The sequence below is a fragment of the Indicator indicator genome, chromosome 25 (assembly GCF_027791375.1).
Source record: "Indicator indicator isolate 239-I01 chromosome 25, UM_Iind_1.1, whole genome shotgun sequence".
Lineage (NCBI taxonomy): Eukaryota > Metazoa > Chordata > Aves > Piciformes > Indicatoridae > Indicator > Indicator indicator.
In genome coordinates, this window is record NC_072034.1 from 15669374 (window position 1) to 15692857 (window position 23484).

The window sequence follows — 23484 nt, forward strand, 5'->3', positions numbered from 1 at the left end:
CCAGCTTGGTCCCTCCTCTCCCAAGGTCTCAGACACTTGCCCAGCTTGGTCCCTCCTCTCCCAAGGTCTCAGACACTTGCCCAGCTTGGTCCCTCCTCTCCCAAGGTCTCAGACACTTGCCCAGCTTGGTCCCTCCTCTCCCAAGGTCTCAGACACTTGCCCAGCTTGGTCCCTCCTCTCCCAAGGTCTCAGACACTTGCCCAGCTTGGTCCCTCCTCTCCCAAGGTCTCAGACACTTGCCCAGCTTGGTCCCTCCTCTCCCAAGGTCTCAGACACTTGCCCAGCTTGGTCCCTCCTCTCCCAAGGTCTCAGACACTTGCCCAGCTTGGTCCCTCCTCTCCCAAGGTCTCAGACACTTGCCCAGCTTGGTCCCTCCTCTCCCAAGGTCTCAGACACTTGCCCAGCTTGGTCCCTCCTCTCCCAAGGTCTCAGACACTTGCCCAGCTTGGTCCCTCCTCTCCCAAGGTCTCAGACACTTGCCCAGCTTGGTCCCTCCTCTCCCAGGTCTCAGACACTTGCCCAGCTTGGTCCCTCCTCTCCCAAGGTCTCAGACACTTGCCCAGCTTGGTCCCTCCTCTCCCAAGGTCTCAGACACTTGCCCAGCTTGGTCCCTCCTCTCCCAAGGTCTCAGACACTTGCCCAGCTTGGTCCCTCCTCTCCCAGTGTCTCAGACACTTGCCCAGCTTGGTCCCTCCTCTCCCAAGGTCTCAGACACTTGCCCAGCTTGGTCCCTCCTCTCCCAAGGTCTCAGACACTTGCCCAGCTTGGTCCCTCCTCTCCCAAGGTCTCAGACACTTGCCCAGCTTGGTCCCTCCTCTCCCAAGGTCTCAGACACTTGCCCAGCTTGGTCCCTCCTCTCCCAAGGTCTCAGACACTTGCCCAGCTTGGTCCCTCCTCTCCCAAGGTCTCAGACACTTGCCCAGCTTGGTCCCTCCTCTCCCAAGGTCTCAGACACTTGCCCAGCTTGGTCCCTCCTCTCCCAAGGTCTCAGACACTTGCCCAGCTTGGTCCCTCCTCTCCCAAGGTCTCAGACACTTGCCCAGCTTGGTCCCTCCTCTCCCAAGGTCTCAGACACTTGCCCAGCTTGGTCCCTCCTCTCCCAAGGTCTCAGACACTTGCCCAGCTTGGTCCCTCCTCTCCCAAGGTCTCAGACACTTGCCCAGCTTGGTCCCTCCTCTCCCAAGGTCTCAGACACTTGCCCAGCGTGGTCCCTCCTCTCCCAGTGTCTCAGACACTTGCCCAGCTTGGTCCCTCCTCTCCCAGTGTCTCAGACACTTGCCCAGCTTGGTCCCTCCTCTCCCAGGTCTCAGACACTTGCCCAGCTTGGTCCCTCCTCTCCCAAGGTCTCAGACACTTGCCCAGCTTGGTCCCTCCTCTCCCAAGGTCTCAGACACTTGCCCAGCTTGGTCCCTCCTCTCCCAAGGTCTCAGACACTTGCCCAGCTTGGTCCCTCCTCTCCCAAGGTCTCAGACACTTGCCCAGCTTGGTCCCTCCTCTCCCAAGGTCTCAGACACTTGCCCAGCTTGGTCCCTCCTCTCCCAAGGTCTCAGACACTTGCCCAGCTTGGTCCCTCCTCTCCCAGTGTCTCAGACACTTGCCCAGCTTGGTCCCTCCTCTCCCAAGGTCTCAGACACTTGCCCAGCTTGGTCCCTCCTCTCCCAGTGTCTCAGACACTTGCCCAGCTTGGTCCCTCCTCTCCCAAGGTCTCAGACACTTGCCCAGCTTGGTCCCTCCTCTCCCAAGGTCTCAGACACTTGCCCAGCTTGGTCCCTCCTCTCCCAGTGTCTCAGACACTTGCCCAGCTTGGTCCCTCCTCTCCCAGGTCTCAGACACTTGCCCAGCTTGGTCCCTCCTCTCCCAAGGTCTCAGACACTTGCCCAGCTTGGTCCCTCCTCTCCCAAGGTCTCAGACACTTGCCCAGCTTGGTCCCTCCTCTCCCAAGGTCTCAGACACTTGCCCAGCTTGGTCCCTCCTCTCCCAAGGTCTCAGACACTTGCCCAGCTTGGTCCCTCCTCTCCCAAGGTCTCAGACACTTGCCCAGCTTGGTCCCTCCTCTCCCAAGGTCTCAGACACTTGCCCAGCTTGGTCCCTCCTCTCCCAAGGTCTCAGACACTTGCCCAGCTTGGTCCCTCCTCTCCCAAGGTCTCAGACACTTGCCCAGCTTGGTCCCTCCTCTCCCAAGGTCTCAGACACTTGCCCAGCTTGGTCCCTCCTCTCCCAAGGTCTCAGACACTTGCCCAGCTTGGTCCCTCCTCTCCCAAGTGTCTCAGACACTTGCCCAGCTTGGTCCCTCCTCTCCCAAGGTCTCAGACACTTGCCCAGCTTGGTCCCTCCTCTCCCAGGTCTCAGACACTTGCCCAGCTTGGTCCCTCCTCTCCCAAGGTCTCAGACACTTGCCCAGCTTGGTCCCTCCTCTCCCAAGGTCTCAGACACTTGCCCAGCTTGGTCCCTCCTCTCCCAAGGTCTCAGACACTTGCCCAGCTTGGTCCCTCCTCTCCCAAGGTCTCAGACACTTGCCCAGCTTGGTCCCTCCTCTCCCAAGGTCTCAGACACTTGCCCAGCTTGGTCCCTCCTCTCCCAAGGTCTCAGACACTTGCCCAGCTTGGTCCCTCCTCTCCCAAGGTCTCAGACACTTGCCCAGCTTGGTCCCTCCTCTCCCAAGGTCTCAGACACTTGCCCAGCTTGGTCCCTCCTCTCCCAAGGTCTCAGACACTTGCCCAGCTTGGTCCCTCCTCTCCCAAGGTCTCAGACACTTGCCCAGCTTGGTCCCTCCTCTCCCAAGGTCTCAGACACTTGCCCAGCTTGGTCCCTCCTCTCCCAGTGTCTCAGACACTTGCCCAGCTTGGTCCCTCCTCTCCCAAGGTCTCAGACACTTGCCCAGCTTGGTCCCTCCTCTCCCAAGGTCTCAGACACTTGCCCAGCTTGGTCCCTCCTCTCCCAAGGTCTCAGACACTTGCCCAGCTTGGTCCCTCCTCTCCCAAGGTCTCAGACACTTGCCCAGCTTGGTCCCTCCTCTCCCAAGGTCTCAGACACTTGCCCAGCTTGGTCCCTCCTCTCCCAAGGTCTCAGACACTTGCCCAGCTTGGTCCCTCCTCTCCCAAGGTCTCAGACACTTGCCCAGCTTGGTCCCTCCTCTCCCAAGGTCTCAGACACTTGCCCAGCTTGGTCCCTCCTCTCCCAAGGTCTCAGACACTTGCCCAGCTTGGTCCCTCCTCTCCCAAGGTCTCAGACACTTGCCCAGCTTGGTCCCTCCTCTCCCAGTGTCTCAGACACTTGCCCAGCTTGGTCCCTCCTCTCCCAAGGTCTCAGACACTTGCCCAGCTTGGTCCCTCCTCTCCCAAGGTCTCAGACACTTGCCCAGCTTGGTCCCTCCTCTCCCAAGGTCTCAGACACTTGCCCAGCTTGGTCCCTCCTCTCCCAAGGTCTCAGACACTTGCCCAGCTTGGTCCCTCCTCTCCCAGGTCTCAGACACTTGCCCAGCTTGGTCCCTCCTCTCCCAGTGTCTCAGACACTTGCCCAGCTTGGTCCCTCCTCTCCCAAGGTCTCAGACACTTGCCCAGCTTGGTCCCTCCTCTCCCAAGGTCTCAGACACTTGCCCAGCTTGGTCCCTCCTCTCCCAGTGTCTCAGACACTTGCCCAGCTTGGTCCCTCCTCTCCCAGGTCTCAGACACTTGCCCAGCTTGGTCCCTCCTCTCCCAAGGTCTCAGACACTTGCCCAGCTTGGTCCCTCCTCTCCCAAGGTCTCAGACACTTGCCCAGCTTGGTCCCTCCTCTCCCAAGGTCTCAGACACTTGCCCAGCTTGGTCCCTCCTCTCCCAGGTCTCAGACACTTGCCCAGCTTGGTCCCTCCTCTCCCAAGGTCTCAGACACTTGCCCAGCTTGGTCCCTCCTCTCCCAAGGTCTCAGACACTTGCCCAGCTTGGTCCCTCCTCTCCCAGTGTCTCAGACACTTGCCCAGCTTGGTCCCTCCTCTCCCAAGGTCTCAGACACTTGCCCAGCTTGGTCCCTCCTCTCCCAAGGTCTCAGACACTTGCCCAGCTTGGTCCCTCCTCTCCCAGTGTCTCAGACACTTGCCCAGCTTGGTCCCTCCTCTCCCAAGGTCTCAGACACTTGCCCAGCTTGGTCCCTCCTCTCCCAAGGTCTCAGACACTTGCCCAGCTTGGTCCCTCCTCTCCCAAGGTCTCAGACACTTGCCCAGCTTGGTCCCTCCTCTCCCAAGGTCTCAGACACTTGCCCAGCTTGGTCCCTCCTCTCCCAAGGTCTCAGACACTTGCCCAGCTTGGTCCCTCCTCTCCCAAGGTCTCAGACACTTGCCCAGCTTGGTCCCTCCTCTCCCAAGGTCTCAGACACTTGCCCAGCTTGGTCCCTCCTCTCCCAAGGTCTCAGACACTTGCCCAGCTTGGTCCCTCCTCTCCCAAGGTCTCAGACACTTGCCCAGCTTGGTCCCTCCTCTCCCAAGGTCTCAGACACTTGCCCAGCTTGGTCCCTCCTCTCCCAAGGTCTCAGACACTTGCCCAGCTTGGTCCCTCCTCTCCCAAGGTCTCAGACACTTGCCCAGCTTGGTCCCTCCTCTCCCAAGGTCTCAGACACTTGCCCAGCTTGGTCCCTCCTCTCCCAAGGTCTCAGACACTTGCCCAGCTTGGTCCCTCCTCTCCCAAGGTCTCAGACACTTGCCCAGCTTGGTCCCTCCTCTCCCAAGGTCTCAGACACTTGCCCAGCTTGGTCCCTCCTCTCCCAAGGTCTCAGACACTTGCCCAGCTTGGTCCCTCCTCTCCCAAGGTCTCAGACACTTGCCCAGCTTGGTCCCTCCTCTCCCAAGGTCTCAGACACTTGCCCAGCTTGGTCCCTCCTCTCCCAAGGTCTCAGACACTTGCCCAGCTTGGTCCCTCCTCTCCCAAGGTCTCAGACACTTGCCCAGCTTGGTCCCTCCTCTCCCAAGGTCTCAGACACTTGCCCAGCTTGGTCCCTCCTCTCCCAAGGTCTCAGACACTTGCCCAGCTTGGTCCCTCCTCTCCCAAGGTCTCAGACACTTGCCCAGCTTGGTCCCTCCTCTCCCAAGGTCTCAGACACTTGCCCAGCTTGGTCCCTCCTCTCCCAAGGTCTCAGATACTTGCCCAGCTCGATCCCTCTCCCAGTGTCTATTTGTTTACTTCAAAGCAAACACTTCTCAAATAAAAGCAAAGCCCTAACCCCCAAAGAGAGAAGCAGGTGCCTGTTGCCAACACACCTCCTCCTCCTCCTTCCTTCTTCTTCCCAAGCAGTTTTGCCACCCTTTTGCTGGCCTGCAGCCCACAAGTGCCCAGCCTGGCAGCTGCTGCAACGATTGACCTTCCATTATGATGGCAAGCAGGAGAAGCTCTCCCCAGGTGGAGCACAACCACTGAGCTCCCCTCATCCTGAAGTGTTCTGCAGGTGCCACCCCCCTCTCCCTCCCTGCCTGGCCAGCCATACCCAGGCCTGTCTGCTGCTTACCGAGAACGATGCTCCCACAGGGCGCCGGATCCACTTGGGAGGTTTCTTGAGGGGCAGAACAATGCTCTGGGGGGCAGCCTGCTGGGGAAGCTGCAGGGGTGGCAGGGGCTGGCCTGTACCAAATGGATCAAGGTTCCCAAAAGATGATGAAAGCTTCAGCAATAAAAGGGGGAAAAAAAAAAAAAAAAACCACAAGCGTGTCATATCTCCAATAGATGAAACCATTTGTTCCCCAGCACTGAGCCCTGGGGACAGCTCTCTTGAGTATCTTTATCAGCAATGGGGACACAAAGGCATTGAGGGCACCCTCAGTAAGCTTGCAGATGGCACTAAAATGGGTGGCAGTGGTGATCTGCTTCAGGGTAGGAAGGCTCTGCAGAAGGACCTGGCCTGGCTGGCTGGGCCAAGGCCAATGGGATGAGGTTCAATGAGGCCAAGGGCTGGGTTCTGTACTTGGGTCACAACCACCCCATGAAGGCTCCAGGCTTGGGGCAGAGTGCCTGGAAACTGCCCAGTAGAGAAAGACCTGAGGGTGCTGGTCAACAGCTGGCTGAAGATGAGCCAGGGGGTGCTCAGGTGGCCAAGAAGGCCACCAGCAGCCTGGCCTGGAGCAGCAATGGTGTAGCCAGCAGGAGCAGGGAAGGGATCACATCCCCTGGACTCAGCACTGGGGAGGACACCCCTTGAGTACTGAGCTGGGCCCCTCACTCCCAGAAGGACATTGAGGAGCTGGAACAGGTCCAGAGAAGGGCAACAGAGCTGGGGAAGGGTCTGGAGAAGAGGGCTGGGGAGGAGCAGCTGAGGGAGCTGGGGTTGTTTAGTCTGGAGAAGGGAAGGCCAAGGGGAGACCTCATTGCTTTCCACAACTCCCTGAGAAGAGCCAGGTGGGTAGGACAAGAGGAAATGGCCTCTGGTTGCCCCAGAGGAAGTTTAGGTTGGGCATTAGAAGGAACTTCTTGACTGAAAAGGTTCTCTAAGCCTGGCACAGGCTGCCCAGGGAGGTGGCTGAATGCCCATCCCTGGGGGTGTTGCCATGAGGCAGAGCTGTGGTGCTGGGGGCCATGGTTTAGCCCCAGCCTTGGCTGGGGTTAGAGTGGTTAGACTTAGAGAGTGGTTGGACTCAATGATTTAAAGAGCTTTTCCAACCAAAACCACTCTGTGATTTAGTTGTCCTGGACTGGCAGCCCTGCAGGCAGGGCTGCAGATAGCCACTGAAGGCTTGCCATCAGCCCAGGTGTTTCTCAGTACCTGGTCAACTTGCTTCTGCCTCAGGCCATCCATGCTGCCTCCCATGATGGAGTAAATGCTGATCCGGCCGTCGAACGAGGCTGCAGACAGGACTGAGGGGTTCCTGGGACACCACTGGATATCAAAGCACCACTGGGTGTTTGTGGGCAGCTCATACAGCACCTGGGCAGCAAAAACAAGTCCCACAGATCAGGGCAGCACATCTAACAGCAACAGTCCTCCTGTCTGCCCTGAGACTGGTCTGCTCTTCTTGCTCCACTGCAGCCCCCACACCACCACTCACACTGTGGAGATTACCCCACAGCACTGCTTAGCTTCCTTCTCCTCCCACTGCATCTTCTGTGGAAGCCACAGAGGGCAAATGGTGCAGGTGGAGCACATCTGTGCTGTCCCACTTGGAAGAAGGAGACTTAATTCTGTGCTTCACACTGCAAGCTGTGAGCTGCTGCTATTTGTGCTGGCTCATTCCGAGGTCACCTGGGGGTCTCTACACACTGCATGGAGACACATCCAGGCTCCACAGTAAAGGAAAGGAAAAGAGAAAGTTCAAAGCTGCACCCTGGGAAGACAGCCTTCTCCTGCCCTGGAAGAGACAAGGCCACCACTGCAGCAGACACTGAACCATACAGAATCACACACTGGGAGACCCCCAAAGAGCAAAAGCTGCCTCTGCCTCACTGCCTCCCAGCAAACTGCTTTTTACTTTTAATGAACACATACAGCATAACTCCTCCACAAGTGAAACCTCCTAACACTGCAGGGTCCAGCCCAGAGAACTCACCACCACCCCACTGCTGCTGCACTTTTTGGGCCAGTGTCTGAGTTTTACAAACTCTTCTCACTCTGTCCTCTACTACTAATTGCCAGATGCAGTGTGCCTGAAGACCTCTCCTCATGGTCTAGTGGCAAACACTCAAGTTGTCTGAAGAAAGGAGCTGCATCTCCTTTGGAAGGTTATCTCCAAGCACACACCCAGGCTGGGTGAGGGGTGGCTGCAGAGCAGCCTGGAGGAGAAGGCCTTGGGGGTGTCAGGTGGTGACAAAGTGCCCAGGAGCCAGCAATGGTCCCTGGCAGCCCAGAGCCAGCTGTGTGCTGAGCTGCATCCAGAGCAGGAGAGCAGCAGCACAGGGAGGGGATTCTGCCCTCTGCTCTGCTCTGACCCCACCTGCAGCACTGCCTCCAGCTCTGGGGCCCCCAGCACAAGAAGGACCTGGAGCTGCTGGAGAGGCTCCAGAGGAGGCCACCAAGATGATCAGAGGGCTGCAGAACCTCCTCTGTGGGGACAGGCTGAGAAAGTTGGGGCTGTTCAGCCTGGAGAAGGCACCAGGGAGACTTCAGAGAAGCCTCTCAGTACCTATAGGGCTGCAGAAGAGCTGGAAAGGGACTTTTGAGAAGGGCTTGGAGTGACAGAATGAAAGGCAATGGCTTTGAGCTGGAAGGGAGGAGATTGAGACTGGAGGAAGCAATTCTTTCAAGTGAGGGTGGGGAGACACTGGCACAGGTTGCCCAGAGAGGCTGTGGAAGCCCCCTCCCTGGAGGTGTTCCCAGGTTGGATGCAACCTGGAGGTGTCCCTGTCTGTGACAGGGGGGTTGGAATTAGATGGTTTTTAAGGTTTCTTCCAACCCAAACCATTCCATGATTCTCCAGGCCCAAAAGGGCAGGGTGGGAACACACTCAAGAGCCCCTCACTGATCTGCCTACCGTAACCTCCAAATTCCTCTGGGCTGGATTGAAGTTCCACTTGCAGATGGCAAAAGGCAGCTGCAAGCAGTAGCCCAGCCACAGCATCCACCAAAAGAGCAGGAAGCAGATACTCAGAGTGGAGCCATCCCCAAGCCCTGTACTGAGCAGGGACCTCGCTGAGGAGAGCAGCAGTGAGGAGAAAGCTGTAGGTCAGCAATATAAGGAAGGAATCCTTCAGCACCAGCACATCCCACCTCTGAAGGGAGATGTTTTGAAGAAGTGGGGTGTGTGCCATACCTCTCCTGTGTTGGGGTTGGAGCAGAGGATCTTTGCATCCTTCCCACAGCTCAGCAGCAGCTCTGAATCTGCCATACTCCAAGCAATGGCCAATATACCCCTGTGGGAAAAGCCAGAGGCAGGAGGTTCATGTCAGCACAGAACATTTACAAACAAAGCACATCCACGGGCTGAGTTTCTACCTTAGCTGAGCATTCCACCTCCCCACTCCTTCCTCTTACAGGAGGACAAATTTCTCAGTGTTATCAGCACTTCATTTAGTGAAAGAGATGCTTCCTGTTTTCTGCTTCCAGAGGTATAAAGGTGCAGCAGGTGTGCTGGAAAATTAAATGCAAGAGCCATGTGGAAGAACCAAGGTGACAAACTGGATTGTTTGCCTGCAGTATCATTACCCTGCAGTGTGCAAACATGGGGCTACAATCAGAGACCAGGAGCTCTGCCAGCAGGAGGTTCCACTCAGCAGGACCACTGGCAGCAGTTGTGGCAGCAGCCCCAACACTGAGCAGTTGCTACTCTCTCTGTCCTTGTATCAGGTGCTGGTTTGGGCAGCAGAGAAGCTTTCACTGACAAATGAGGAGAGGCAAGAATTCAAATCTTTTCCTGAACCCAAATTTAAGGCATTTAGGGAACTGAGGGGCAGAGAAACTATGTCTGCCCACATGTAAGGATGTGCCTAGCAAAATCCTTCACTGTTCTTCGCACTTCAGCTCCCTCTTCTTGAAAAAGGCAGCAGCAAACTAACAGCTTCAGTGTCTCAGCAGGATGCTAGGGAATTTATTTTGGGGCTTCTTCCCTTCAAACCAGCAGGCCCCAACAATTCAAGCCCCTCAGGACACAGGGCTGGCAAGTCAGCAAGCCAGCACATCACACTGCCTGCTGCTGGAGTACTGCCTCCAACCAAGTGAGACCTCAGAGGGAAGTGAGCAGGAAGAGAGATGTGGTGACCAGAGGCAGAGAGCAGCAGAAAGGGGATGGACAGAGTGGTACAGAGCCAGCAGCAGTGCCAGCAGCAGGGAGCAGCAGAAAGGGCATGGACAGAGTGGTACAGAGCCAGCAGCAGTGCCAGCAGCAGGAAGCAGCAGAAAGGGCATGGACAGAGTCGTACAGAGCCAGCAGCAGTGCCAGCAGCAGGGAGCAGCAGAAAGGGCATGGACAGAGTGGTAGAGAGCCAACAGCAGTGCCAGCAGCAGGGAGCAGCAGAAAGGGCATGGACAGAGTGGTACAGAGCCAGCAGCAGTGCCAGCAGCAGGAAGCAGCAGGCTCTGCAAGATCCCTACCTTGTGTGGCTTTCTAGAACACGGAGAGGTGAGGAGGCAAATCTTAGGTCCCACATCTGGATCACAGGCAACCTGTCATCCTCTGAGGCCAAAACCATCTGGGTAGCCACATCAGGGTGCCATGCCAGGCCTGAGCAGTGCATCTGAAGGACAACATTGCACCACAGTGTAAGAACCAAGCAGCACCGAAGGACAACACAGAACCAGCCCAAATATGTCTGTGTGCATGGGAGGGAATTTGCAGCTGAGCTCTAGGTGTGACTGCTGACTGCATTCACACTGGCACACCCCAGGGCTGCTCACTGCCCTCCCTCACACTGGCACACCCCAGGGCTGCTCACTGCCCAAGAACTAAGCCTGGACATCATCTCTGTGAGAATAAATGTGGTCACCCAGAGCACACCAGCTGCAGCCTCATCTCTCCAGCAGGCACAACAGCTCATTTCTGACTAGCTGAATGCCCCCTGGATGAGGGCAATGGCCTTGAGCTGGAAGAGGGGAGATTGAGATTGCAGATCACAGAATCACAGAACTAAACAGGTTGGAAAAGTCCCACCTATCACTCAATACCATCTAAGTGCCACATCCAGGCTTCTTTTAAACACTTGCCCTAGGCACAGTGACTCCACCACTTCCCTGGACAGCACATTCCAATGCCTTAGGAAGAAATTCTTAAGAGTGAGGGTGGGGAGACACTGGAACAGATTGCCCAGGGAGGTTGTGAGATGCCCCCTCCCTGGAGGTGTTCAAGGCCAGGTTGGATGAGGCCTTGAGCAACCTGCGCTGGTGGGAGGTGTCCCTGCCCATGGCTGGGGGTTGGAACTGGATGAGCTTTAAGGCCTTTTACAAAGCTGCTGGCAGCAAGGGACCTGGGGGTGTTGATGGACAAGCAGCTGGAGAGGAGCCAGCAGTGCCCAGGTGGCCAAGAAAGCCAAAGGCCTCCTGGCTGGGATCAGCAATGCTGTGTCCAGCAGGAGCAGGGAGGGGATTGTCCCCTGGCACTCAGCTCTGGGGAGGTCACACCTGGAGTGCTGCCTTCAGCTTTGGGCACCTCAATGCCAGAGAGATGTGGAGGTGCTGGAGCCAGGGCAGAGGAGGGCAAGGAAGCTGGGAAGGGTCTGGAGAATAAATGTGGTGAGGAGAGACTGAAGGAGCTGGGGATGGTTAGGTTGAAACAGAGGAGGCTGAGGGAGACCTCATTGCTGTCTACAACTACCTGAAAGGACCTTGTGGAGAGGTTGGTGCTGGTCTCTCCTCACAGGTAATTAGTGATAGAATAAGAGGGAATGGCCTCAAGCTGCCACTGGGTAGGTTTAGACTGGACATTGGGAAATATTTTCTAATGGACAGAGTGGTCAGGCACTGGAATGTGCTGCCCAGGGAGGTGGTGGAGTCCCCAACCCTGGATGTGTTTGCAGGTGGTTTGGCTGTGGTGCTTGGGGCTATGGTTTAGGGGTGAGCCTTGCAGAGCAGGGTCAGTGGTTGGACTTGGGGATCCTCAGGATCTTTTCCCACCTGGATGTTTGCGTGATTGTGTCCCTTCCAACCCAAGAGGTACCACATGACACAAACCAGCCAGGCACGGGTCTCCTGTCACGTGAGAAGCTCTGAGGTGTCCCCAGAGGCACCCCAGCCCCGTGCAGCAGCAGCAGGAGCAGCTGGCCATGCCAGGCAGGGCTGACTCACCCTGTTGTTGTGGTCACTGACTTTGATGATGGGTTCATTCTTCCTGAGGTCCCACACGGTAGCTCTGCCGCTGGGGCTGGCAGACGCCAGGATGTGCTGCACCTGCCTGTTCCAGGCGATGCAGCTGATGTCCTCCAGAGGCTGGGGCACACACACAGCAGCCTGTCACAACCTGGCCAAAGCACAGCCTCACACAACCTACAGCCCACAGGATGACTCACCCCAGGTCCAACCTGGAGTACTGCACCCAGTTCCAGAGCCCCTATCACAAGAAGGAACTGGAGGTGTCCAGAGAAGGCCCTCGAGGATGAGCAGAGGGCTAGAGCTGCTCTGCTCTGAGGACAGCCTGAGAGAGTTGGGGTTGTGCAGGCTGGAGAGGAGAAGGCTCCCAGGAGACCTTCTGGTGGCCTTGCAGCATCTTGGGGAGGCTCCAAGAAAGCTGGGGAGGGACTTTGGATGGTGTCAGAGAGGGATAGGAGTAGGGGGAGTGGAAAAAAAAAAAAAAAGAAAACACCTAGAAATGGGTAGATTCAGATTGGATGTGAGGAAGAATTTCTTCCCCTTGAGGGTGGTGAGAGCCTGGCAGAGGTTGCCCAGGGAGGTGGTGGAAGCCTCATCCCTGGAGGTGTTTGCAGCCAGGCTGGATGTGGCTGTGAGCAACCTGCTGTGGTGTGAGGTGTCCCTGCCCATGGCAGGGGGGTTGGAACTTGATGAGCCTTGAAGTCCCTCCCAACCCTGACAGTTCTGTGGTTCTAAAAGATTGGATGTTTAGAACAGGTTCTGCACCACAAGGGTGGTAGAACACTGGAACAGGTTGCCCGGGGGGTGGTTAAGGCCCCATCCCTGGATATATTCAAGGTGAGGCTGGACAAGGCTCTGAGTAACCTGCTCCAATGGAGGATGTCCCTGCTGACTACAGGGGGTTGGACTGGATGAGCTTTGGAGATCCCTTCCAAACCCAGACCATTCTATGAAGTGAGAGCTCTGCTGTACCACCCCTTAAGGCCTGTATCTGACATCACCAGAAATGCAGCCCATGGCTGACTATCCTTAACTGCTGCCCACATTGCACTTCAAAAAGAGTCCCCCCATCCTCCCCCCGTTCTGACACAGCTTTAGAACTGCAGCTTTCAGTTTGCTCTCAACTTCAGTGACACCCACACTGTCCATCAGTCTGCTCTGCAGCATGTAACAAGTACAGATCTGGTACCTGAGTCTTCACTCCTGGTGTCATTGGTGTGGCAAAGTTGTTCAAGTCCCAGATGTAGATTTCAGACTCATTAGCACCAGAGGCCACCAGATTGGTCTGTAAGACACAGGAACAGATGTTAAGAGTATTGCCAATTCCTCAAAGGGGCTACAGGAAAGCTGGAGAGGGACTTTGGACAAGGGATTAGAGTGACAGGATGAGGAGCAATGGATTTGAGCTGGAAGAGGGGAGATGAGGAAAAAACTGTTGAGAGTGAGGGTGGGGAGAGACTGGCACAGGTTGCCCAGGGAGGCTGTGGCTGCCTCCTGCCTGGAGGTGTTGAGGGCCAGGCTGGATGAGGCCCTGAGCAAGCTGTGCTGGTGGGAGGTGTCGCTGCCAGGGTTGGAACTGGATGATCTTTGAGTTCCCTTCCAACCTAAACCAATCTATGAATCTCTTGCAGCTTTGTCAATCAGCTATTGCAGATGCAAGGCAGCACAGCAGCTCCACTGGCTGCTGAAAAGTTAATTGGTAGAAGAGTAGATGACAAAGAGCCCTCTTCAGTTCTCCTTCCATCCTCCCTGTTGTGCAGGCTTCACAGGTGATTAGAGAAATTCCTTTGGCCTTGCTGAGATCTCATTGTGACAGCTGAAATCTCAGCACTTGAGAAGAGGCACAACTGACAGGAGTTGAGCACAATGGTCCTTGGAGTCTCTTCCCTCTCTGATTTCAAGTACAGAGCTGTGTACATCCAGAGGTTTTTTATTGTCCCTTGGCAGCCTGTCCTGACTTAGTTGAAACCCCTACCCTGGATGTGGTAGAGAGGTGACCCTGCCCATGGCAGGGAGGTTGGAACTGGATGATCTTTGAGGTCCCTGCCAACCCAAGCCCATTCTGTGATTCCATGATTTTCAGCAGGAGCTTCCACAGTATCAGCAGCTACATGACTCTGCCAGTTTCTCCTACCAGCTCAGGATACAGCCTTTGGGTTTTTGACAGGGCAAGGTAAGGCTGAGTCAATCACAAATCCATCCCCTGCACCAGACTAGCATGCCAAGCCCAGAACTCCCCTTCTGCTGAGGGGCTCCTCCACTGCACAGCAAACACCCATGGAGGGGCTGCAGCCACAGGCAAGTCAGTGGAGAGAGCAGGGACACTGCTGGGAGGGGGGGGGGCGGGGAGGAATCGGGGCGGGGAGGAATCGGGGCGGGGAGGAATCGGGGCGGGGAGGAATCGGGGCGGGGAGGAATCGGGGCGGGGAGGAATCGGGGCGGGGAGGAATCGGGGCGGGGAGGAATCGGGGCGGGGAGGAATCGGGGCGGGGAGGAATCGGGGCGGGGAGGAATCGGGGCGGGGAGGAATCGGGGCGGGGAGGAATCGGGGGCGGGGAGGAATCGGGGCGGGGAGGAATCGGGGCGGGGAGGAATCGGGGCGGGGAGGAATCGGGGCGAGGAGGAATCGGGGCGAGGAGGAATCAGGGTGAGGGTGCTCCAGGGCTTTGATCTGGGCAGCTGGAAGAACTGGTGTTTGTGACTCCAGCACCCTGCCCCGAGGCAGGGCAAGCATCCAGAGCAGTCCTGTCTCTGGGATGCAGGTGTCCAGGCAGGAAAACAGGAGTTGAGGGCAGGCAGTGCTCTTTGATCACACCCTGGGGCTGGTGACAAGCAAGTCTGGACTTCATCCCAAGCAGAAAGTGAAAGGAAGCACTTCAGAGGACACTGAACACAGGGTGGCCTGGCTGGAAGCAAGTGTGCAGGGACAGAAGGGCTATTTAGGAAACAAACCCAAGGCACAGCTGGTGGGGACAAGGCAAACACAACCCTCTGTGTCTAGAATGAAGTAAACACTTGGAGTGAGGCAGGGGAGGGAAGCTTGTTGGGTTTGAGAGCTCTTCTGCTAGAGGCCATGTCACCACCTTTCCTCTGCTGCCTCCTCCTTCCAAGCAACAATACTCAGAGGTCATGAAAGCCAACACCCAAGGGGATGCCAAGTATCTGATGTCACCAGAAACAGGAATGGGAGCAGGAAAATACTCCATGTGTGGTGAGAAGATGGGCAAAGAATGCCAGGGCCAGCAAAGGAGACTTGGCAGGTTGAAAATTCCACCCCCCCAACATTGAAATTGCCAGTTGGAAGCAAATGAAGTAAATGTATTTACAAACAAAACTACAATCTGCAATGGAACACAAGGAATGTGTACAAAATACACAGGATTCACAACAATTACAGGGATTTACAATGCATAAACAGCACAAGAACACCCCCAGGCCAAAAACCAGGGGAGCTAATAACAGCTCCCCACTCCCTGCCCCCCTCTTTACCTCCCTGGACACAAAGGGACAAGAGAAGGAGCAGAGAATTGTTAGAACTTAGCCAAAACAATGCAGCCAAGGTCAAGCAGAAGCCAGCAGGGCACAAATTAGTATCTCCCAGAGCAAGGAAGCCAGAAGAGAGATAGAGTTTACAGATCTAATTCTTATCACAGTATATCAGAGGCTGGAAGGGACCTCCAGAGATCATCAGGTCCAACCCCGCTGCCAGAGCAGGATCACTTAGGGGAGTCTGCACAGGAATGCATCCAGGTGGGGTTGGAAAGGCTCCAGAGAAGGAGACTCCACAACCCCCCTGGGCAGCCTGCTCCAGGACTCTGTCACCCTCACTCAGTTCTCCTTGTGTTGAGCTGAAATCTTCTATGTTTGTATCCATTGTTCTTTGTCCTATCACTGGGAACCACCCAGCAGAGCCTGGCCCCCTCCACTTGCCCCCCACCCCTCAGCTATTGATAGACATTGATCAGATCCCTCTCTGATGATCAGAACCCTCTTCTCATCTCAGGACTCAACAGCCCCAGGGCTCTCAGGCTCTCTTCCCAGGGGAGATGCTCAAGTCCCCAACTCCTCCTCGTGGCTCTCCCTTGGCCTCTCTCCAGCAGGTCTCTGTCTCTCTGGAGCTGGGGAGCCCAGAGCTGGACACAGGATTGCAGCTGTGCTCTCAGCAGGGCAGAGTAGAGAGGTAGAAGAACTTCCCTAGCCCTGCTGGACACCTTTCTTGAAGCATCCCAGGACCCCATTGCTGCCCCAGAGCACTTTGCTGGCCCATGCAGAACTTGCTGCCCACCAGCACTCCAAGGGCTTTCTCTGTGGAGCTGCTCTCCAGCAGGGCAGCCTCTAACCTGTCCTGCTGCCTGTTGTTATTTCTCCCCAGATGCAGGACCTTGCACTTGTCCTTATTAAACTTCCTGAGCTTTGCCTGCACCCAGCTCTCAGCCTGTCCAGGTCACACTGGATGGCAGCACAGCCTGAGGGGTGTCAGCCAAACCCCCCCAGTTTTGTATCATCAGAACTTGCTGAGGGTCCTCTCAATGCCCTCAGCCAGGTCGTTGATAAAGATATTGAACAAAACTGGACCCAGTCCTGACCCCTGGGGGACACCACTGGCCACAGGCCTCCAAGGTGACTCTGTGCCACTGATGACAACCCTCTGAACTCCATTGTGCAGCCAGTTTGCAACCCCCCTCCCTGACCAACCATCTATGCCACATCTGCTGAGCTTTCCTATGAGGATGTCATGGGAGACAGTATCAAAAGCTTTACTGAAGTCAGAAGGCAGCAGGGGAGGGGTGGGCAGCAAGAATCACAGAATCAGTCAGGGCTGGAAGGGACCACAAGGATCTAGTTCCAACCCCCCTGCCATGGCCAGGGACACCTCACACTAGATCAGGCTGGCCAGAGCCTCATCCAGCCTGGCTGCAAACACCTCCAGGGATGGAGCCTCAACCACCTCCCTGCACAACCCATTCCAGGCTCTCACCACACTCATGGGGAAGAACTTCTTCCTCATGTCCAGTCTGAATCTCCCCACTTCCAGCTTTGGTCCATTCCCCCCAGTCCTGTCACTCCCTGATAGCCTAAAAAGTCCCTCCCCAGCTTTTTTGTAGGCCCCCTTCAGATAGTGGAAGGCCACAAGAAGGTCACCTCAGAGCCTTCTCCTCTCCATTCTGAAGTGCCCTAACTCTTTCAGTCATGCAGGCAAATCAATCATGCAAACAAACTCCAGGATCTGAATTTTTAGGGTAGATACCTCTCCAATGTGATCCTTTAGAACTTATCATTGTTTTCCTTTTTTATACCCAATAGTGGTTTATTTACATTCTGCCACCTTCTGCTCAAGAGCTGGGGAAAAATTTCAAAGGTACAGCCTAAAACTACCACACCACCTGAGGACCACCTCTATTTTCCAGGTAAGGGAACTCCAAAGACCCACTGAAGCAACAACATCAGCTGAGGAGGAAGGAGTCTGGACCAGACACTTTAAGCTTCCATTCCCCATCCTGAAATGCAAGTAACATGGCAAGTTTGGCCCACTCCCAGCAGACACTCAAACACCAAGCTTAGTTCAAGGCTTTTAGGGGATGAGAAAGGGAGAGGAGGATGGAAAGCTGCCAAGACAGGTCACTCCTCAGTGCCAGTGTGTGATGAAGAGGAGCAGACAACCCACCTGGAACATGTTGACATCAAGGGCTCTCACTGGTCCTGTGTGCTTGTCCTTTTGGGCTATGATGACTTCCTTGTCTCCAGCAAGGATTTTGGCTGGGTCATACAGGATGACATTTCCATTCTCCCCCCCAGCAATCAGGACTCCAGAGACTCTCCCATCTGAGGTCATGCTGTGTGGCCCCCAGATCAGCTTGTGGTACCTGTAAGGCACAGAGGTCTGCCACAGTCTAGAGCCATCCACCAGCAGCTCCATCCACACTGGTGTGCCCCACTCTGCTGCTCTCAGAGCAGAGCCACCAAAGCACTGCCTGCATTCTCCCTGAAGCTGAGAAGTCCTGACCCTTGCCAGAAAGAGGTGGCCCAGTTCTGCTTGTTCTCAAGACACAAGGTCACCACATGTGCAACCAATAACCTGCTAAGATCTCTGCTTGCAAACCCAGCTAAGTGCTCCCAGCCCTCAGGTGATTCTGAGCTCACCATTGCGAAAGCCAGGGGAGTAAATTAAAGGAAGGGCTGAGAGCCCATCCACTGCAGGACAGGAAGGAAACCTCTTCTCTGTGTGCAAATATTCAGGAAAGAGGGGGGAAGAAAAGAGTGGAAACAGGAAGAGCTCCAATTTCTTTTCCATATCTCTGCTTCTGGATGTGCAACACCCACCTGCTGTGCTGCAGGATCAGCAAGTGCTTTATTCACATCACAGACATCTCCTGGACCACCATCTGTTTTCATAGCATCTAGAATGGTTTGGGTTGGAAGGGACCTCCAAAGCTCATCCAGTCCACCCCCCCCTGCACTCAGCAGGGACACCCTCCACTAGATCAGGGTGCTCAGAGCCTTGTAGAGCCTGGCCTTGAGTATCTCCAGGGATAGGGCCTCAGCTATGTCCCTGGGCAACCTGTTCCAACGTTTCACCACCCTCATGGTGCAGAACTTGCTCCTCACATCCAATCTAAATCTCCTCTTGTATAATGTCAAACCATTGCCCCTCATCCTGTCCCTGCAGGCCTTTGGAAACAATTCCTCTGCAGCTTTCTTGTAGCCCCTTCAGGAACTGTCAAGGCTGCTATTAGGTCTCCCTGGAGCCTTCTCCTCTCCAAGCTAACACTCCCAGCTCCCTCAGTCTGTCACCACAGGAGAGGTTCTCCAGCCCTCTGATCACCTTTGTGGCCTCCTCTGGAGCCTCTCCATCAGGTCCAGGTCCCTCCTGTGCTGAGGGCTCCAGCTCTGGCCCCAGCCCTGCAGGTGAGGTCTCCCCAGAGCAGAGCAGAGGGGCAGGATCCTCTCTCTCCAGCTCTGGCCACACTGCTTTGGATGCAGCCCAGGCTGCCCTTGGCCTTCTGTGCTGCCAGTGCCCATTGCTGCCTCCTGTCCATTTCACAGGCTAAGTCAAGCTGAATTAACCAGCCTGTCAGAAATGAAGTGCTTCCCACACCCAAAACCAAACACCCTCCACCTCAATGAAGCTGTTGCACAAGCAAACCACCATTCCTGTGTACTCAGCCATGAGTACACGACCTACAAAGCAAAGCATGACCTACACAAAGTGACAGCTCTCACAGACCAGCTCCTAGGCAAGCAGAGAGCAAACCCACACTGGCCAGAAGGTGGCAAGTTGTTCTTTGGCATTCACTCTATTATGAATCTTGTTATCTCTGAGCAACCTCCAAGTGATTTCTTCAAACCACAGCAACTTCAGCATGATAAAATACACAACTGCAGAAAAGTGAGAGCATAAGTTGGGTGAAAAACCCTGCAACAACCCAGCCCTTGCTTTGCTAGGGCAGTGTTCAATGGGGATTTAAACAAAGAACAAAAGAAACTGGTCTGGGACATCAGGCAGATCCTTTCCTTAGGTAGATTTTCATACTTCTGCACCTCACTATGCAAGGTTATGAGAAATGGAGGGCCTGAGGTTGCAGAGGCATTACTGTTACACCACCAGAGTGCTGTGTCTAGCTCTGGAGCTCTCAACACAGGAAGGACATGAACCTGATGGAGAGGGTCCAGGAGGCTACAGAAGTGATCAAGAGGCTGGAGTACCTCTGCTATGGGGACAGGCTGAGGGAGTTGGGACTGTTCAGCCTGGAGAAGAGAAGGCTCCAGGGAGACCTAATAGGAACCTTCCAGTACCTGAAGGGGGCTACAAGAAGGCTGCAGAGGGACTGTTTGCAAAGGCCTGCAGTGATAGCCTGAGACGCAGTGGTTTAAATTAGGGAAGAGCAAATTAAATTGGATGTTAGGAACAAGTTCTCTACCATGAGGGTGGTGCAACACTGGAACAAGTTGCCCAGGGAGGTGGTTGAGGCCCCATCCCTCAAGGTATTCAAGGTGAGGCTGGACAGGGCTCTGAGCAACCTGCTCTAGTGGAGGATGTCCCTGCTGAGTGCAGGGGGGTTGGACTGGATGAGCTTTGGAGATCCCTTCCAACCCAGCCCATTCTATGACTTAATGCAAAGTGAAGCTATGAAAGAGTGAGGAACAACAACCAGAGGGAAGTGAGCAATTAGCTTCCACTTGTCCTTTGCTCCTTCCAACCTAAAGCATAGCTCTAGAAAACCAGTGCAAAACTTTCCCTGAAGGATAAACTAACAGAAGCTCGTTGCAGGGTTTACCTTTGGGGGGTTAATCCCCTGGCCATTTGCCTGTGCTGCAAACCAAAACAAAGCCTGATTTATTGCCAGTTGGGGCACTTCTCCTTATCTTTAACTAAAAGTAAATCAGTAAATGAATCCAAGCTCCTCTGCAATGCATTTTCTGGGGCAAAGTCAACTGCCTGCGGTGCTCATCAAGGGAAGTGCTTTCAAGAGAGCACTGTACCCTGGGCCTGTAAGGAGTGGTTTGGGCAATGCATAAGGAAATGTCACTTCAGTCCCAGGTATCACAAGACAGAACAAGCAAATTGTAAAAGATCAGCCACCACCTCCTGCCCTCAGCAGCTCCAGAGATGTGGTAACACCACCTCTGCCCACCTTGCAGGGCACTCAGTGGAGACTGTGGCTGTTTCTCCTAAGCTCTGTGCACTAAACCACCAACAACTGCAGGGCAGAGGCTGTGAGCTGCCTGCCAGCACCACTGCTCTGCCAGACCCAGGAATGGCTGCCACAGAACTGACACAGCACAAAACCAGCACCTCACAGCTTGTGCTTCCTGCTGCAGAAGATACCACAGCCACTGTTCACCCAAAGCAGGTCACAACCTTACTGCCTTCAACTGCACACAAACTCAACCCCTCTCAACACAACCTCTAGGAGCCCAAACTGCAGGTGGTCAAGAACTTCAGGCAAGAGCTGTAGGTCCTTAGGTCTTGAAGTTCCAGTTTTAGAAGAGATAATGAAGACTCCAATCTAATCAATTTCTACTTGTGCCAGATGTAAGAGACAGCAGTAGCCCTTCTAAAAGGGTCAAATTCTCACTTGAACATACAGTAAAATAATTGCCTGCACCTTGACATGTCATTTTGGGCCACCAAGGGGAAGAGTGACCACACTGACACTGTGGTTGGTGCAGAGAAGTCACAGATCCAGTCCAATGGCAATGAACATTTCCATCTCCTCCACCCACAGAAGCATCCTGCACTTCCATCTATGTTCTGACAACAAAGAGCAGTACTGGACCAGCCACCAGAGAGCAGCTACAAGGCACTGCTGGGATGGAAAACTGAATGCTCTGATGTGAATAACATTTCTCTGGACAAGCACACAGTAAGAAACTAAGAGCTAAAGGGAGCTGCAGAGCCAGGAAGGTGGCTTCCCAGCTGCAGGGTGAAGTATGATACACACAGAACACAGCCCAATTTAGTTCTGCTACAGGAGTCTTCCTGAAACACCTCAATGCAAACACAATGGGGAAATGGGAAAAGCTGTCACTGCATTTTCATAGCCTGACATTTCTTTCTGTCCCTGGAGAGTCCCAGGAGCTCCTGAGATAACCATTCAGAATACACATTATAAGACACCAGCCAATGTCAGAGCAAGACCCCTTGCAACTCTCCAAGTCCAAGCTCACTGCCTTCACAATGCCACCTCAGTGTCCCACAACACCAATGGCACTCACATGCCTTCACCTTCCACTGCTGAACTCCTCAGCTACTGTAGCTAAACCTCCTGAAGTGCTCTTTCCACACCCCACCACACAAAACAGCTGCACAGCCATTACTTCTCCCTTATAACCCCACTGCTTACCTGTGAGAAGATGAGAAAGTGGCACAGGACTTCATGTCCAGCGAAGGGTCTGCTAAGTCCAACTCAAATATTTCTAGAGAAGCACTGGTACTGAAGGTTGCATCCAGCTGCTGAGCTGATGTACCTGTGCAGAAGCGTGCTTGGCAGTGAGAAAGTCATGATGCACAGAAAGGCAACTGCAAAAGCAGCACAAGGAGGGGCACAAAAACATCATCTTTGCAAAAACGACCCTCAGATGGAGTCAGGTTTCTGCTGTTTCAGTGTAGCTCCACATAACTCTCCTCATAGCTCTTCTCCCTTTGGGAGTTTCTCAACCAGTATGAAAAGCTTTGGCTATGTCCATCTCTCTCCCTGACAAGACTCAGAAAAGGACTAAAGTTGCAAATGAGCAGTGAGGGGCAGTGAACAAGCAGTTAGGCTGGCACTATACCCTGGCAGAAAGCAGAGAATGCTTGCTGTCACCTGCAGAATGCAAAACACTATTCCATACATAGCACAACTGGAGAACTCCACTGAGGGCACCACAGCATATATCCTGTTCCAGGCTTCAGGACTTGAAGCTTGCACTTCATAGCAGCCAGCACACACAGCTCCAGGGCTGCTGGTACACACTCCCCAGAAACTCACCTGTGGCCAGGTAAATGGGGTACTGTTGGGCAGGGCTCCATGCCTGCATGGCAGTTCGGTCAATCTCTTTCAGCTTCATCTCGCTAAGAAATAAAACCATGAGAGGTGATGCTTAAAGGGAGCGTGGGGAGACTGCACTGCCAGGGGTTCGGCAGCAGTACTGAGACGTGGTAGAAGCAGCCAGAGTGAGACCAAAGCCACCGCAAAGCCAGCCAGGCCATCCTCTGCAGAGCATACCCGGAGAAGGAGAGGAAGGATTCTCCCTCGGCAGAGTAACACCGACACATAAGGGGGGCTGATGGCTGCTGAGCAGAGCCTCAATTGCCCTGAAACCCCTCTTCCAGTGGCACCAGGACACACACCAAGAAGCCTACAGCAGCCTCCTGCTGCAACCCATGGAACCAAGCCCCCTCTAAAAACCGCCTCTTGCCCCTCGCTCGAGTCCCCTCAGCGAGCCAGCCGGATCGGAGGACGAAAAGCGATTTAAACCCCATCCACCGCCCCATTTTCGGGTCCTTTTCCCACGCCCCAGGGCTCCTCGAGCTGCGGACACACCGTGCGCGGGGGCCGCCCCTCCACCGGCATCTTGCGGCCCGTTTCCGACAGAAACTAAAGGAGAAAAAAAAAAAATGGAAACGAAGGGCTTTCCCCCCCCTCACCTCCGCGTCCCCGGCGCTCACACGTCCCCGGCCCGCTCCAACGTGGCAGCGGTGGCACCGCCTCCCGCTCGCCGCAGCTTCCGGGCGCGCCCCGCCGCTTCCGGGCGGCCAGGACCGGGGCTCTGCCTGCCGCCCCAGCAGGAAGAGCGTGTTGGGGGGTTGGGGGGGTGCTGCCACCTCCTCCTTTCGCGGGGGGGGGGTCTCTCTGGGTTTCTCGGGGCAGTAGCGGCGGTCGGCCCTGGGGAAGAGGGAGACAGGCGTTAAGGGGCAGCCCCGAGGAGGCTTAGAGGAGCCGTGGGAAGGCGCCCGAAGCTCGGGAGCTCCGGTGCCGCCTGTCCTCAGCTCAACAGCAGTAATCATGGCAGTGTCATGATGTGAACAGCAGTGAGGCTCATCATCGGAGCGGGGCGAGACACTAGAGCGGGGCTCCCTCCGCCCCTCGGCGCGGGGGAGCAGCACCAGCAAGTCTGAGTTAACCACCCAGCCGCCGCACCCAGGCAGGGGTAGGGTGCGGGCGTGGCTTGGGGCGCCTCTGGACACGGCCCCCGACCCACCTCTCACAACAGCCGGAGAGCAGCCCTGCTGCTGCCTCCTGCCGCCGGGTCCCGCCGTCGCCTAGCGGACAGATACTGTGGCCGGGGCGGGCGCTGCCTCGGCCCCATGGCCCG

The 23484-nt window shown here is 55.3% G+C and overlaps 1 protein-coding gene across 21 annotated transcripts in view; it reads right to left on the minus strand.

Annotated features, from left to right (window-relative positions):
• The window catches only part of SEC31A (SEC31 homolog A, COPII coat complex component), a 58515-nt gene extending 36279 nt beyond the window's left edge, over window positions 1-22236 (minus strand). For 20 of the 21 annotated variants that reach the window (XM_054392193.1, XM_054392187.1, XM_054392185.1 and 17 more), the window contains exons 1-9: window positions 22158-22236; window positions 21531-21654; window positions 17351-17549; window positions 12875-12970; window positions 11665-11805; window positions 9979-10121; window positions 8702-8801; window positions 6721-6882; window positions 5473-5625 (exon numbers count right to left, since the gene is read on the minus strand). In XM_054392193.1, the coding sequence (XP_054248168.1) occupies window positions 5473-5625; window positions 6721-6882; window positions 8702-8801; window positions 9979-10121; window positions 11665-11805; window positions 12875-12970; window positions 17351-17549; window positions 21531-21654; window positions 22158-22236 (1197 nt within the window). The remainder of the gene's footprint in view (window positions 1-5472; window positions 5626-6720; window positions 6883-8701; window positions 8802-9978; window positions 10122-11664; window positions 11806-12874; window positions 12971-17350; window positions 17550-21530; window positions 21655-22157) is intronic. The other variant, XM_054392189.1, reaches the window with a different exon arrangement.
• Between the last annotated feature and the right edge of the window lie 1248 nt (window positions 22237-23484).